Raw genomic sequence first — 14,720 nt, 5'->3', positions numbered from 1 at the left:
TTTTCATAATAGATTCCTCATTGCATGTTTAAAAGAGCAGCTATTCAACAACAAAGATTTGGAAACAAAATAAACACATGCAGAAGTCTTCACTGAACTATTGGGGATACCGCTTTAAATAATTCTATGATCAATGTGTTGTTAAATATATTTGAATATTGTCTGCTGTGTTATCACTGAAATATTACATTGGGGGGGATCCATGCCCCTTAAAGAACAGTAAGTAGTAGGGATGCAACGATAAGGGCAATATCGTGATATTAAAACTGCCACAATATCGTCATGTTCACAATATTTAAAGGGGCTGTCTGCCGGATTCACTCAGGAAAATGCACTTTTTTAAATACAGGATGTACACACTAACTTTCTCTCAGTCTACACATCTGTGTTTTTGTTAACCTTTTGTGGCAATTTCGTCCTAAACCCCCACCTCCCCAGCCTGTATTTTGCCATTTTGTGTTTGTTTTGTAAACAGCGGGACGTTTCTCACCCACTCACAGAAGATTACGTCTGTGAATGAGTGAGTGAAGGAAAAAAAAATCCGTGCGTGCTTTCAATTTGCCGCGGGAGTGACGTCACGTAGCTGACATGTTCGCCCGCCCCGTTTGCGACACGCCACCCCCCGCTCTGGGATTGGCTGGAGGGTTGTAAACACTGTCTTTCCACTGAAACGTCCTGCTGTTTACAAAACAAACACAAAATGGCAAAATACAGGCTGGGGAGGTGGGGGTTTAGGACGAAATTACCACAAAAGATGAACATAAACACAGATGTGTAGACTGAGAGAAAGTTAAAGTGTGTACATCCTGTATTTAAAAAGTGCATTTTCCTGAGTGAATCCGGCAGACAGCCCCTTTAAAAGGAACACATCTGTAAAAAAAAAAAAAAAAAAAAAGAAAAGAAAGAAAAGTCAGGTTGATTTCCATTTGTGCAGTTCTAGCACCCTCTGGTGGCTAGTTTATTAGTGCAATTTAATTTTCATTAGGGATGTTTTGACCTTCTATGTTTAAAATCTATGCTAATTGTCAGATGAAGGGGAACCTAATTTGCTTGTGAAGCGATCAATGTGTGCTTGCATTAGCGACTAAGTGCCTTAATATTGTTATTAGAGATTGTAGCTGGTTTATATGCATTGCTGTTATGTACAAAAGCACAATATTGTACTTCTTTTTTTAGTATGAGCTTTTTTTTTTTTTTTTTTAACAATATTGTGATCTTTTTTAAATATCGCCCCCACCCCGCAATATCGTGATAATTATCGTATCGTGACCTTCATATTGTGATAATATCGTATCGTGACGTTTGGATAAGTTACATCCCTAGTAAGTAGTAGACATTTTGCCATCTAGTGGTGAACTAATAGAATGCAATTATCTAAATTCAAAGCAAGTACATTTTGAGCACTGCATTACTTGGCAAACCTACAAATTATTTAGTACACCGTGTAGTTCTCCTTTTGGGTATCTGTAGCAGAAAGATGACGGTGAAACATGTCAGCCTCCTGTGCGACCTATGTAATATAATTAGCGATTACTTATACAATTATATAGCAAAATGTATGTTGATGTGATTGAGCATATTTATTTTTTGCATATTGTTAAAGCGGACATTGAAAAATAAAGTTCTAGACACTGTCCCTTTAAGAATGGAGACTGTGAGGAAAAAATATAGCCCACTTCCGGTCGAGAGAGAGAAACAGCGTCGAGCAGTGAGAAGGTGGCTTGTCTGAAAGGTGAAGGTTTTGTTTTGTGGCTAGTTATTCAATTCGGAACCATTTGCAGAGCAAGACAGAACCGAGCAGACCTACTGAAACATGGTGAAGATTACTTTCCAGCCTGTCGCGGGGCAGAAAGAAGATAAACAGAATGACGGCGACAAAAGCGAAATCCTCATTCCCCATCCGATGGTGAGTTCAAATTCCTTATTTGTTACTTGTGGTTGTTTTAACCTGACGTGAAACCGTATCGCCATTTGGTTGACTCCAAAACCTGCCTGTGCAGCTGTGATGGCTTCATCGTTACAATGCGCTCATTTTAGTTCCATTCAATTTAGTGGAAACATTCGCTATATATTCTGAATATAAGACGCAAATCCACGAGTGTACAGTGGCAATGGAGTCTATGCATTGTATATATTGCTGACAGTCTTCCACGACATGCGAGGATTTACCCCCAAATCCACATTTCGAATTGCTACCATTTACCCCAGTCAGGATAGAAAGAAGAAATGCACCAACAGCTTTTGCTGACAAGATGGCAGATGCAGCTGCCTGCAGGATCATATTCAAGTGTTCGCAGCAGTCATCAGCTCATGACGACAATCCTTGCACACCTCACTCTATCATTGCAAGGTGACAACAGACAGGGGGGAATACTGACAAAACGAAGCGCTTTGTGTTCATTCCTGATTTGGAAATGTGCTTGTAGGAGACAAATCGGCCTCGTGGTGTGGCACGCTCTCAGCTGCTGTGAAATAAAAGCCTCCCATCTCTGTGGGATGAGAGAACACAAAGGGCTGCGTGTCCCAGAATGTGTTCACACATGCACAGCCGTGTCCTTGTCCTCGCGCGTCCAGTCTGTCCAAATGTTCCCATTCAGTGTCACCCAGATTAGGAACCGACATGGAGGCACTGCACAGCTTGTCTCAGCTCGAGTATTGAGAGATAACACAGAAACAAGAACAGTTAAATGTTTGGTTTATTGTGATTCTTAAAAACACACATTTTCCACATATTTTCTTTTCGAGTTGTATTAATCTGTCTTCTTGATATTACTCAAAGCAAACACCCAACAGCACTGAGCATTGTTGGTTCTTCGTCATTCGTACGCCAAAGTAGCTACTACATAGTGACACCCCCGCCAACATGCACGGATGTGTGCAAGTACTGCTGGCAGATGGCCTGTGAGACTGGAGGCGGCGATGCAGGATTCACACCATCTTGGGCTTCTCTTTGCCAAGTACTTGCATCACTTCCTGTGGTGCTTGCACCATCAGTAATATTAGATACAGCTTCAAAAAAAGACGGAATTAAATGTAGTTGCGTAAGAAGAGCGTCATAATAGAAACACTTCATGTAGTGTTCTGTAATTATACCACTCAGCGATCTACAATAACTGTTACATGAATCATAACTGTAAGATTATGATACTTGTATAACATTTTAAGTAAATGAAACAAAGAAGGCCCTCACTCACTGTCAGTGTATTTGCTTGAAGATATTTTCCAGTCCTAATTGAAGTTTAATGTAAAGCAATGCACAAAAAAGAGAGAATCAAACATTTTATATTAGGGCTGGGTACCGATTCAAATATTCGCGATCGATTCACTTCCGATTCACAAAAGTTGTTAAATTTGATTTCTACTTTTTTTTCTGATTCTATTAACTTCAGTTCAATCCTATATTTATTAATTATGGAACATCATTTTTTTCTCAAGTATCAAGGACATGATTTAAAAAAAAAAATTCCACAAAATTGCAAGTTAAATTTTGCGGCGGTAATAACTGGTTAAATTATTTTTTTATTAATGAAAATAATGTGTTATAATCACTTAAGTGTTATACAAACATTGACATCAGCATCGATGAGATGAAAATATTTTCATAATTAAAATTTAATAATTGTGAATATAAATGTAAAAGATTCTGAATTGTCTTAAAGCACAGTAAGTCAGGTCTTAATGGAAGAAAATACTTTTTAAATTCATGTGAACAGCAAATTTCGAGAAAACAGTAAGATGTAAAAAAAAGAAAAAAGGCCATTAACTCATTCAATCCCAAAAACGTATAACTACACTTTTAATACTTTGTCCTTCACCCCCAAAAAGGTTTTTTTTTTCCTCTTCCCTCTAATGCTATAGCAAACAGAAGGCTTTAATATACCTTCTGACCTAAAGAGGTCGCTTAAAGGTGACTCTAATCTTTCTTTTAGTAGGTGTCCATGTTTTTATAGCACTAGAACACAATATTTTGTGGGCTTTGCAAAATCAGTCCAGTGAATGGGATTGTTTCAGTCAAAATGGCTGGGAGTGAAAGAGTTAAAAAAAAAAAAAAAATTCTTGTTAACTCATTTTATTTCATAAATCGATATCACTTTCGAAAAGAAAATCAATTCTATATTGATTATTACATTTAAAAAAAAAAATTTTTTTTAAACCCAGGCCTACTATTACTGCAACTTAGTAGCGGACCTTTTCTCACTCCTTTTTGCATTTATGCTGTTTTAAATACAAACGTGTCGGTAAAGTGAGACAGAAAGCGTTTTCCCAGTTTCAATATGTGTATTTCCCAGGAGGAGGAGGACGAGCTTGTCCTACCTTTGCGGCCCAAGAAGTCTCCACTCAATGGGCTGTGCTGCCTGACGTTCAGCCTGGTCGTCTTCATGGCCGGTTTGGTCCTCTCCTCCATCTACGTGTACCGCTACTACTTCATACCTCACGTAGGTCACCTTTTTGTCTGGCGTTACAACGAAACGTGCATTTCCAAAATGATGAAAGAGTGGGTGCTTATTTTTCATTCTGAATAAGTTTGATTAACTTTGAGAACACTTTTTTTTTTTTTTTTTTTTTTTTTTTTTTGGCATGCGTGCTTGAAAACAGGCCCCAGAGGAGAACATGTTCCACTGCAAGGTAGTTTACGAGGACTCGGTGTACGCACCGCTGCGTGGGCGACAGGAACTGGCGGAAAACGTGGGCATCTACTTGGCCGACAACTACGAGAAGATCACTGTGCCCGTGCCTCATTTTGGAGGCAGCGATCCTGCTGACATAATCCACGATTTTCACAGAGTGAGCAAACACATTTGGATTTCTGCTTGTGTGTCAACTTGATCCGTGTTCCACCCACTAAGGCACACTGAGGACGCATTCGTTTAGAAGGATCAGTTGTGGATTGCACTGTCATTTGTTTTAAGAGCATGTTTGCCTCATAATTAATTGTGGGAATGTTGAAGCATTCTCACATATGTTATTGTGATATTTATTCTCCACACTTTTTTGCCGCGTAACAACACCCACATAATACTTCCAATTTACATTGTTCAAATTTCAACTAGCTTAAAAAATTCACGCCTCCTGGGGTATATGTCGTCTGCTTCCACATTACTTACAGTATTTGCACAATTTAACTTGTAATATCAACTTTTCCCCATTCATTTTCAATGGGACAGACATTGAACTTTTTCTAAGTATCACTTTCGACGCCCACTTCCATACATATAACTTATCATCATTACCAGGTGTCTGATACTGCTCGGTGGCACAGATGGTAAAGCGCATTGTCCAGTAACCAAGAGGTTATAATTTCATAATTTATCTCTCAATTTTCTTCATAAGCATTCCGCATGCATTCAAATTAGCATTCAGCTATTAGCATTCCGCTTTCAGCATTCCCACGCAATTGCTCCAGAAATTGCACTTAGTCTAGTATTATAAATATCAATTTAGTTTCAGCATGCCAGCATGCTTAAAATACTCAAAACCTTTTATAACAAGTTTGATGCACTTTATTCTTTTTATCTTCATCTACAATAAGCAGTTGTGTGTTTTGCAGGGATTGACCGCTTACCATGATATTGCCCTGGACAAGTGCTACGTGATTGAGCTCAACACCACAATTGTGATGCCCCCGCGCAACCTTTGGGAGCTGCTAATCAACGTCAAGGTAAGGTTTGCATGCGTTAATTCAACAGTTGGAGTAGTACCTTAAAGGAGACTTAAAAAACAAAAAAACAAAAAACAGGTTGCAGGTGTCTTAACAAAAGGTCTCAACGTTCTTCTGTCAAAATACACAAAGCGTTATAGTGTATTTAATGGGACAGAAACCCCGATGACATCACAAATCTTTCATAAGGAAATTAATTAGTGATAGCGCCCAATGGAACAACGTGCACCTTCGCTGCACCATGAATAAGCATCTCCCTGATTATCTCTTATCTTGTTTTATCTTATTTAATTGTTCTATTTTCATTCTTTGGACTTACTGACTGTTGTACTATGACCTCAGGTGTCGTGTTTTGAGCCATATCATGTGGAAATGTCAGTGTTGGTTGGCCAATAAATATTCCTTAAATCCTTGAAAACCCCATTTTGAAATATTCTTATCCTCTTCTGTAACTTCAAAACAACCAGAAAATAGTATTGCTGTTTCTTGTTTATTTTTATTTTTTGCGGGGGGGCAATTTTGCATGTTTTGTTTTTTGTTGTTGTTTTTTTGTTTTTGTTTTTGTTGTTGTTTTTTTGTTTGTTTTTTTTAACAGTAATGTACCTATTAAAAAAAACAATGAAGGTTTGAACATTGAGAGTTTTTAAATGAGAGAAATGTAAGAAAATGTTAATCTGTCTGAGAAAATTGTTTTAAATGTGTGGGATTTAACAGCCATAAGAAATATGCAATAAATAAATAAATAAATAAATAAGCTTGCCTACTTGGCAGATTTCAACGATTGTATTTTTTCCCAACATAACCACAGTAATAAAAGAGGAAACTCTCTACACTAAAACATTAGCAAAACACAATAAAAATACATTTCTGCTATGCCCACATTGGCCTCTTAGGGGCAGTGTGGCGCCATGTATGCATAAAGTATACACTTAGAATGAGCGAAGGAGAATAGAAGAAGAAAGCAGCGATTGAGCTTTTGGTTTAATTTTTTTTTGTTTTATTTGTTTTGAGCATTATTACTTGTGTGTATACAGCATTTGTGCGTGAAAATCTGTTATTTGAAATAACTCCTGAAGTTGTTGCATCATGGGTGGGTCAGGAACTTTTTCTAAGTGACAAACAAATTCACTGTTTCCTTGCTGTATGTTTTGTTTGTAGAAAGGAACATACTTGCCTCAGACTTACATCATTCATGAAGAGATGATGGTGACTGGCAAAGTGCACAACATGCGCCAACTGGGACCCTTCATCTACCGCCTTTGCAACGGGAAGGACACGTACCGCTTGAACCGCCGCGTCTCCCGCAGACGTAAGCAGCTTTAGCTAGGCTATCGCAAAAACGCTATCTGGAGGTGTTTTTGTAACGTCTGTTTTTGTAATCTCGCCACTTTTCCCCTCGCAGGCATCACCAAGCGAGAGGCGAAGGACTGCCACCGCATTCGTCACTTTGAGAATACGTTTGTGGTTGAGACGCTTATCTGTGATGAAGTGTGAAGAGGATGGTCGCAGGTGTGTCACGGCACATCCCTTTCACCTCCCCAGCTACTGTAGCACCCTGTGGATTCGATCATGTTGCACTTTACCACTCATTTGACGTCCTAGATTCTTTTCCATCCCCTGCTTATTTTTTTTTCCCCCACTGGCAAATATTTGTCCCAACATATGATGCAATAATAAGCTGTAGGTTCTCTCACAGGATTTCCATGTAGCCAACCAAGCCTTTTGGCCTCTGCCCTTCGGGAGTACTACGGTGGTTACTGTTGTTAGGAGAGACGATTGTCTCCGTGTGTTGTCAAAGTGACCTTTTTTTTTTTTCTCCTCCTGCTCTGGATATATATATTTTTTTTTATCAGTGTTTAGTAACACGCTTAGTCGTACAATATGTAAAAATCTATTTTTCAGCAGATCATTTTGTCGCTACTCGATCTCTGTACTGGAAAAATAAAACTACTGATGATTCTTTGCTTGCATTTTTGCTTCTGCTGCTGCTCATGTTTTCTTTGCTGTTAAAAAAAAAAAAAAAAAAAAAGTAACGAAGAAGACATCGCTGGGCATTACTGAGCACGGCTTCAATCCTTGAAGGAGTCAAGAGCCATAATTAGTTTTAATGCCCATCATTTTTCAAAGTACTGTATTCAAAATAATGCATTTGTGAATCATTTACTAGTATACTGTATCTGTTTCCCCCTTGCATGTGTTTTAGCTATTTGATAAACTGTTTTGTAATATGTATATCGCCTTAGTCCAGACTCTTAAGACTGGACTAATGTTAATTGCTAATATAACTGATGGGTGCATATAATTTGAAGTTAACCAACTTTTATCTGTATATATTACCTGCCTATGAAATCTTGTCTGTGAATAAAGTTTAAAAAGACTGTCGGTGTTCTTTTATATTCTTCTTGTTTTAAATATACAAGAACTGTTAGGTAATCAAATGTTCCGGATATTGTTTGTTCATAATTAACATGCATCTGTCACTGTATGATTCCCTACTATGAAGACACGTCTATGGCATTTATTAGTTGATTGGTGTGGTGCCACTCTACTCACTATTCACACACCTTGTGATCATGTTATCTTCTGGACTGTGCCCTTATTATTATTATTATTATTATTATTTTTAATTTATTTTTATAATAACACAAGTTCTTTACAGGGGTGATTGGTCCTGCACAGCCAGTGGCCACTCCCAACAACCAAGCTGCTTTGTGGGTCGTTATTTTGTACTTTGGGAAATTCCAAGAAGGCAAGGAGCTTTATTTAAGTCATTTAAAAGAAAAAAAAACTCACCAAATTTACAAAAATGATTATGAAAAATTAGATTTTCTAAAAAGTCATAGTTTATAGCGAAATGCTGCTTAACCATGTTTGCTTTAACCTCTGGGCTCATCTGAGACCCCTACTGGGCTCATATTCAAATAACATTTAAAAAAAAAAAAAAAAAAAAAAAAAAAGGTTTTCAGGACTAAACCATTCAGTGATTTACAGACCAGTTTATCCTCTACATCTAACTGGGTGTCAGTGGAAATGCTTTAGGATTAGAATAATATGTTCTGATCTCTTTGTCAGAACCCAAGCTGATGTATTCTGAATGAGTTGCAGCTGTTTGACACTCTTTTTGAGGGAGAGCAGTCAAAGTCAAATACAAACATTTTTGTTTTGGTTTAGTTGAAGAACATTTTAGGTCTTCCGGGTTTTTAGCACATCAGCTTTGTTTCCGGTTTGTGACGTTTGGGCCGTGTCCCAATTCTTGCGCTTCCGACTTTGTGCACCTCGGTTGCGCGTTCCCGTCGACAGGTGCGAGTGAGTAGTGTGTCTGTCTCAGTCGTCCGAAGCACGCGGTTAGGAGGCGTAGGGGTGGGAATTTGGAACGCGGCCAGCAGTGGCCGGAAACGGCGCTGTTGTGTAGAAACCCGGAAGTCGGAAGTCCATGGCATCTACCCCATTGAGCGGTCATTTGGGGACATCTGCATAGCCTTGATAACCAACACTGGCGTTCCGAAGAATTGGACCCAAAGGAATTAGACTATTACTGACCAACAGGGGGTCCAAGACGTCATGGCCATTTCATGGTCACTAATAACACCCTTCCTCAAGTCTTCATCTCCAAGTTATTTCAACTAGCTATTGTTTTTTCTTTCTGTAACATCAGGGTACCAACAATTTTGCCTGTGCTGTGTGTTAAAAAGAATTGTGAAACATGGATGAATATTGCCTTATGCAAGTTCTCCGACCACTTTGCCACATCTGTCTTGTAATACAGGGTACGATCAAAATCTTAAGACAAATACAAGCATTCTGGAGAGTGATAAAAGCTCAGTAATGGCCACAGCACATAGGTCCTTCCACAAGAATAATCTTTTGTTTTTTTGTCTTGACCACCAAATAAACAGGTTGTTTTAGAATGTAGGCCTACTGAATGTACACAGTCATATCTTTGCCTGACAATGTGACTATTACAACAGAAGAGGTAAATGATGCTGTTAAGAAGCTAGCAAACAGTAAATCTTGTGGCCTGGACTGAATCACAGCAGAACATTTGAAATTTGCTAGTCACCGAGCTGTAGTATGACTTGCTTCATGTTTTACCGCAATGTTAATGCATGGTACTCTGCCGAGCTCTATGCTATCTGTTTTGCTTGTACCTGTAGTTAAGGATAAAACAGGGAAGATATCTAGTATAGACAACTATAGACCCATCGCACTGGCCAGTGTGATATCTAAGGTTTTGGAAATAATTATGCTGGAGAGATTAAAGCAACACATTATCATCGCCAATGAGCAGTTTGGCTTTAAAAGGAAACATGGAACTGATATGTGTATCTATGCCTTGAAGGAGGCGGTGAGTAGGTACAGGGACCAGAACTCCACTATGTTCCTGTACTTCTTGGATGCCTCAAAGGCATTTGATCGAATGGTAATCATGGTAAACTTTTTGCAAAATTGCTACAACGAGGGGTTCCCCCCTACTTAATCCGTGTTTTACAGTTCTGGTACACGCACCAAACAGTGCAGGTTAAATGGGGAACAGCAATATCAGATCCTTTCTATGTGACCAATGGGGTGAGACAGGGTGGGGTGTTGTCACCCATGCTTTTTAACCTGCATATGGATGATCTGTCTCAAAGGTTAAAACATTGTAAGACCGGCTGTATGGTGGGGGAAAGGCTATTAAACCACCTATTATAGGCAGATGATCTAGTCATCATGTCACCTTATTCTGCCGGCCTTCAGCAGTTACTTAAGGTCTGTTCTGAATATGGTGACCAATTTGATGTCAAGTTTAATTTAAAAAATAAAAAAATAAAAGTGTCATAATGGTTGTGAGGCCCAGAGAGCAAAATAAGACAACACTACCCGTATTTGTTCTGTCTGGTGGAGTACTTTCTGTGGTGGATAAAGTAAAATATCTTGGTCACATCATCAGGAGTGATCGCTCCGATAATGAAGACATACAAAGTGTCACGCCGCCACCGGTGTGACGGCCATGCTTTTATTTTGGTATCCATGTTTCCTGTCTTATCCTGAAAATCTAACTCTCCTCTCACCCCAGGTCACTTGCCCTTCCTGCCGCTCACTCATTACCGGTCCCCGCCCATGATTATCACCACCTGCCACCAATCAACCCACACAATAAAAGCCACCTGCATTCTCCCCTCCGTTGCCGAAGTGTCACCGTCAGTGCATGGAAGCGTCCACAGTCCTCATGTCCTTGTTCCTGTTGCCTAGCGTTGTTGCTTTGTTTTTGTGCCTTTTCCTCCCTTTTGGAGCGCCTTTAGTTACCCCTTTTGCCTTGTGCCCTTTTTCCTCCCTAGCGGAGCGCTTTCTGTTGTCCCCAGTACCCTTTGCCTGTTTTTTCCTCCCTAGTGGAGTGCTTTTTGTTCTCCATTTTTTCCCCTCCCTGTTCTCCTCTCAGTTTGAGAGGAGACCACTGTTGGCCGGAAATAAACCTGCTGCCTTGGTGGCCTACCTTACGCCTGCGTCTGAGTCCTACCTGACCCCGCCTTGTCAGTACACTTCGGCCTGCATGGACCCAGCAGGCAGGATCGAGGCCGCACTGCAGAGCCAGGAGGCCCGGCTCAACACCCAGGGCCAGATCCAACAGACCATGCTGTCCCGGATGGAGGAATTGACCAGCCAGGTCCACGAGCTGGTAAGCCTTTCACGGCGTCGAGCGCCAGCTTCCACCGGACAAATTCCTCCCCCTGAGTTCTCTGTACCGACCACGCCTTTCACCGGGGTAGGATTGAGACTGGCCTCCCCGGAACGATACTCCGGTGAACCCGGACGTTGTCAGACTTTTCTCACAGAATGCGACATACATTTTGAACACTTACCACAGGCATTTCCCACAGCCCGATCCCGAGTGGCCTTCATGGTATCTCACCTGACGGGTCGGGCCAAAACCTGGGCGACCGCGGAATGGGCCAGGGGTTCCTCGGTCTGCCAAAGCGTACAGGACTTTCAAATCGCTTTGCGCCGAGTTTTTGATCCAGAAAACCATGACCGAGAGAAGGCACGAGCACTGAGTCGACTGCAGCAAGGCAAGGAATCTGTCAGCGACTATGCAATTCGTTTTCGAACGTTGGCAACGGACAGTGGCTGGAATGCCATCGCACTCCACGACCATTTTTTGAAAGGACTCTCACCAGCTATTCAAGAGCTTCTGGTTCCCGTCGATCTCCCCGCGGACTTGGACGCCTTGATTTCCCTCGCTATCCGGACCGATCATCGTCGCCAGGAGCTGGCCAAGATCGGCGGACCGCGAAGGAGGGAGGAACCCACCCCCTGGACGCGGACACCGGAGGCCGGAAGGCCGCGATTCATCGCTCCTTCCCGACCGGAACCGGGAGAGGTGGACCTCGCTAGCGACGAACCCATGCAACTGGGAAGGGCTCGGCTTTCGCCGGAGGAGAGGCAGCGCCGACGCCGAGAGGGCCGCTGCTACTATTGTGGAGGTCTTGGACACTTGGTGGAATCCTGCTCCACAAAGGGCCACTCCCCGGTGAGTCCTCCGGCACCCCGACCCGCCAAGAGTCACAGACTTACGCAAATCCAGATAACCCACCACAATGTCTCCCTAGATCTGCCAGCCCTCATCGACTCCGGATCAGACGAAAGTCTCATGGACTGGGAGCTCGTAAAGCATATACGAGCCGCCACCGAACCCCTTTCTTTGACCATCCAGGCTCGAGCGCTGAATGGCAAGGAGCTCTTCCAAATCACCCACATCACTGAACCTCTGGAAGTCCGAATCGGACCTCACTTCGAGACTCTCCGTTTCCATGTTTTCCACGCCGCTTCCCCCACTTTGGTTCTGGGACACCCTTGGCTGTGTCTACATGGTCCCAGAATCGACTGGAACACTGGAGTTGTGCTGGAGTGGGGAAAAGACTGCAGCTCTCACAGGTTGGAACAACCCGCACCCCGAAACTCCACAGCCCAGGTTCACCAGGTGACTCTCGTCCCACCGGCTCAAGAAGAGTACCCGAACTTGCACACTGTTCCCTCCTGCTACCACCCTCTGCGGGAGGTCTTCAGCAAGACCAAAGCCATGACTCTCCCTCCACACCGCCCATATGATTGCCCGATCGATCTGATTCCCGGCTCAACCATTCCCAAGGGGAGACTGTACTCGGTCTCTGGACCCGAACGCCAAGCCATGAACAGTTACATTGACGAATCCTTGAAAGCCGGCCTCATCCGACCGTCTTCCTCGCCTGCAGGAGCAGGCTTCTTCTTTGTGAGCAAGAAGGATGGATCCCTACGCCCATGCATTGACTACAGCCCCTTGAATGACATCACGGTCAAGAACCGGTACCCATTGCCATTGATGTCCTCTGTGTTTGACCAGTTGCAACAAGCTAGAATCTTCACGAAGCTCGATCTCCGCAACGCCTATCACCTCATCCGGATCCGCGAGGGAGATGAATGGAAGACTGGTTTTAACACGCCCCGGGGACATTACGAGTACCTCGTCATGCCTTTCGGACTCACCAATGCCCCAGCAGTTTTTCAGGCCATGATTAATGAGGTACTAAAGGACTTTATTGATCACTTCGTATACGTTTACTTGGACGACATACTAATATACTCTCCTGACCTAACGAGCCATCGAGACCATGTAAGCCGAGTTCTGCAGCGCCTCCTGGATCATCAATTGTACGTGAAAGCGGAAAAAAGCCTGTTTCACGTCAACACTATCTCCTTCCTGGGATTCGTCGTGTCACCGGGAAAAGTAGAGATGGAGGCAGACAAGGTCAGCGCCGTGCGAGATTGGCCCACGCCGGATTCACGGAAAAAAGTCCAGCAATTCCTCGGATTCGCCAATTTTTACCGTCGATTCATTAGAAACTTCAGCACCATTGCCGCTCCCCTACACGCCTTGACCTCCCCACAAGTTCGTTTCTTTTGGACCCCGGAAGCCGAAAAGGCATTCAAAGACTTGAAACTTCGCTTCACAGACGCCCCAATCCTCAAAGTTCCTGACCCCAAACGCTAGTTCGTGGTCGAGGTGGACGCCTCGAGCATAGGGATTGGGGCAGTATTGTCCCAGCGCTGCCAGGAGGACGGAAAAACACATCCCTGCGCATTCCTCTCACGGAAACTATCCAAGGCAGAACGCAATTACTCGGTAGGAGATCGGGAGCTTCTCGCGGTAAAAGTAGCTCTTGAAGAGTGGAGACACTGGTTGGAGGGCGCCGAACTTCCTTTCGTGATCTGGACCGACCACCGAAACCTAGAATACTTACGTCAAGCTAAAAGACTCAACCCTCGACAGGCCAGATGGTCTCTGTTTTTTAACCGCTTCGTATTCTCTCTTACGTACAGACCAGGCAGCAAAAACGTTAAGGCTGACGCCTTGTCAAGAGTTCACGAGTCCGAGCCATTGGAAGCCGAGCCTGAGACCATTCTGCCCCGGGACTGCATAGTCGGGGCCATGAGATGGCATATCGAGGACGATGTCAAAGAGGCGCTGCGTAACATCACTCCCCCCACGTCATGTCCACCACGTCGACTCTTCGTGCCGGAAGAGCTAAGGTCCCAGGTAATACACTGGGCTCACACATCACGGCTATTTTGTCATCCTGGTGTCCGCAGGACCATGTATGCTGTTGCCCGGAGATTCTGGTGGCCGGCAATGGAGACCACGATAAAGGAATACGTCACTGCCTGTCCGACTTGTGCCCGCAATAAAACTTCAAATCAGTCTCGGATGGGCCTTCTCCAACCGTTACCGATCCCATCCAGACCATGGGCAGAAATATCATTGGACTTTGTGACTGGACTGCCCCCATCCCATGGTAAAACCACAATCCTCACAGTTGTTGACAGATTCTCCAAGATGGTTCGCTTCATTCCACTATCCAAGCTTCCATCCGCCAAAACTACCGCAGACATCATGATCCACCACATATTCCGGTTTTATGGATTCCCGCTACACATCGTCTCCGACCGTGGACCACAGTTCATCTCCCGTTTCTGGACGCAATTCTGCAAAGCCCTAGGAGCCAAGGCCAACCTGACGTCAGGTTACCACCCGGAGGCCAATGGACAG

General features: G+C 43.1%; 1 protein-coding gene across 1 annotated transcript; it reads left to right on the top strand.

Annotated features, from left to right (window-relative positions):
* The first annotated feature begins 1,669 nt into the window (after positions 1-1,669).
* Positions 1,670-8,037, top strand: itm2ca (integral membrane protein 2Ca). The gene is made up of 6 exons (XM_077541874.1): positions 1,670-1,906; positions 4,290-4,436; positions 4,597-4,785; positions 5,549-5,659; positions 6,818-6,968; positions 7,062-8,037. The coding sequence occupies exons 1-6, from the start codon at positions 1,814-1,816 to the stop codon at positions 7,151-7,153; spliced, it is 783 nt and encodes a 260-aa protein (XP_077398000.1). The 5' UTR covers positions 1,670-1,813; the 3' UTR covers positions 7,154-8,037.
* Positions 8,038-14,720: the final 6,683 nt, after the last annotated feature.

Source organism: Festucalex cinctus, chromosome 13 (genome assembly GCF_051991245.1).
Source record: "Festucalex cinctus isolate MCC-2025b chromosome 13, RoL_Fcin_1.0, whole genome shotgun sequence".
In the NCBI taxonomy this organism is placed as follows: Eukaryota; Metazoa; Chordata; class Actinopteri; order Syngnathiformes; family Syngnathidae; genus Festucalex; species Festucalex cinctus.
The sequence above is the reverse complement of the archived record's forward strand: the minus strand, read 5'-3'. Positions and strand labels throughout refer to the sequence as shown.

Coding starts and splice junctions, on each gene's coding strand:
- itm2ca (XM_077541874.1), top strand. CDS start 1,814: ATGGTGAAGATTACTTTCCAGCCTGTCGCGGGGCAGAAAGAAGATAAA. Junction 4,786..5,548: donor TAATCCACGATTTTCACAGA/GTGAGCAAACAC, acceptor TGTGTTTTGCAG/GGATTGACCGCTTACCATGA. Junction 5,660..6,817: donor AGCTGCTAATCAACGTCAAG/GTAAGGTTTGCA, acceptor TTTTGTTTGTAG/AAAGGAACATACTTGCCTCA.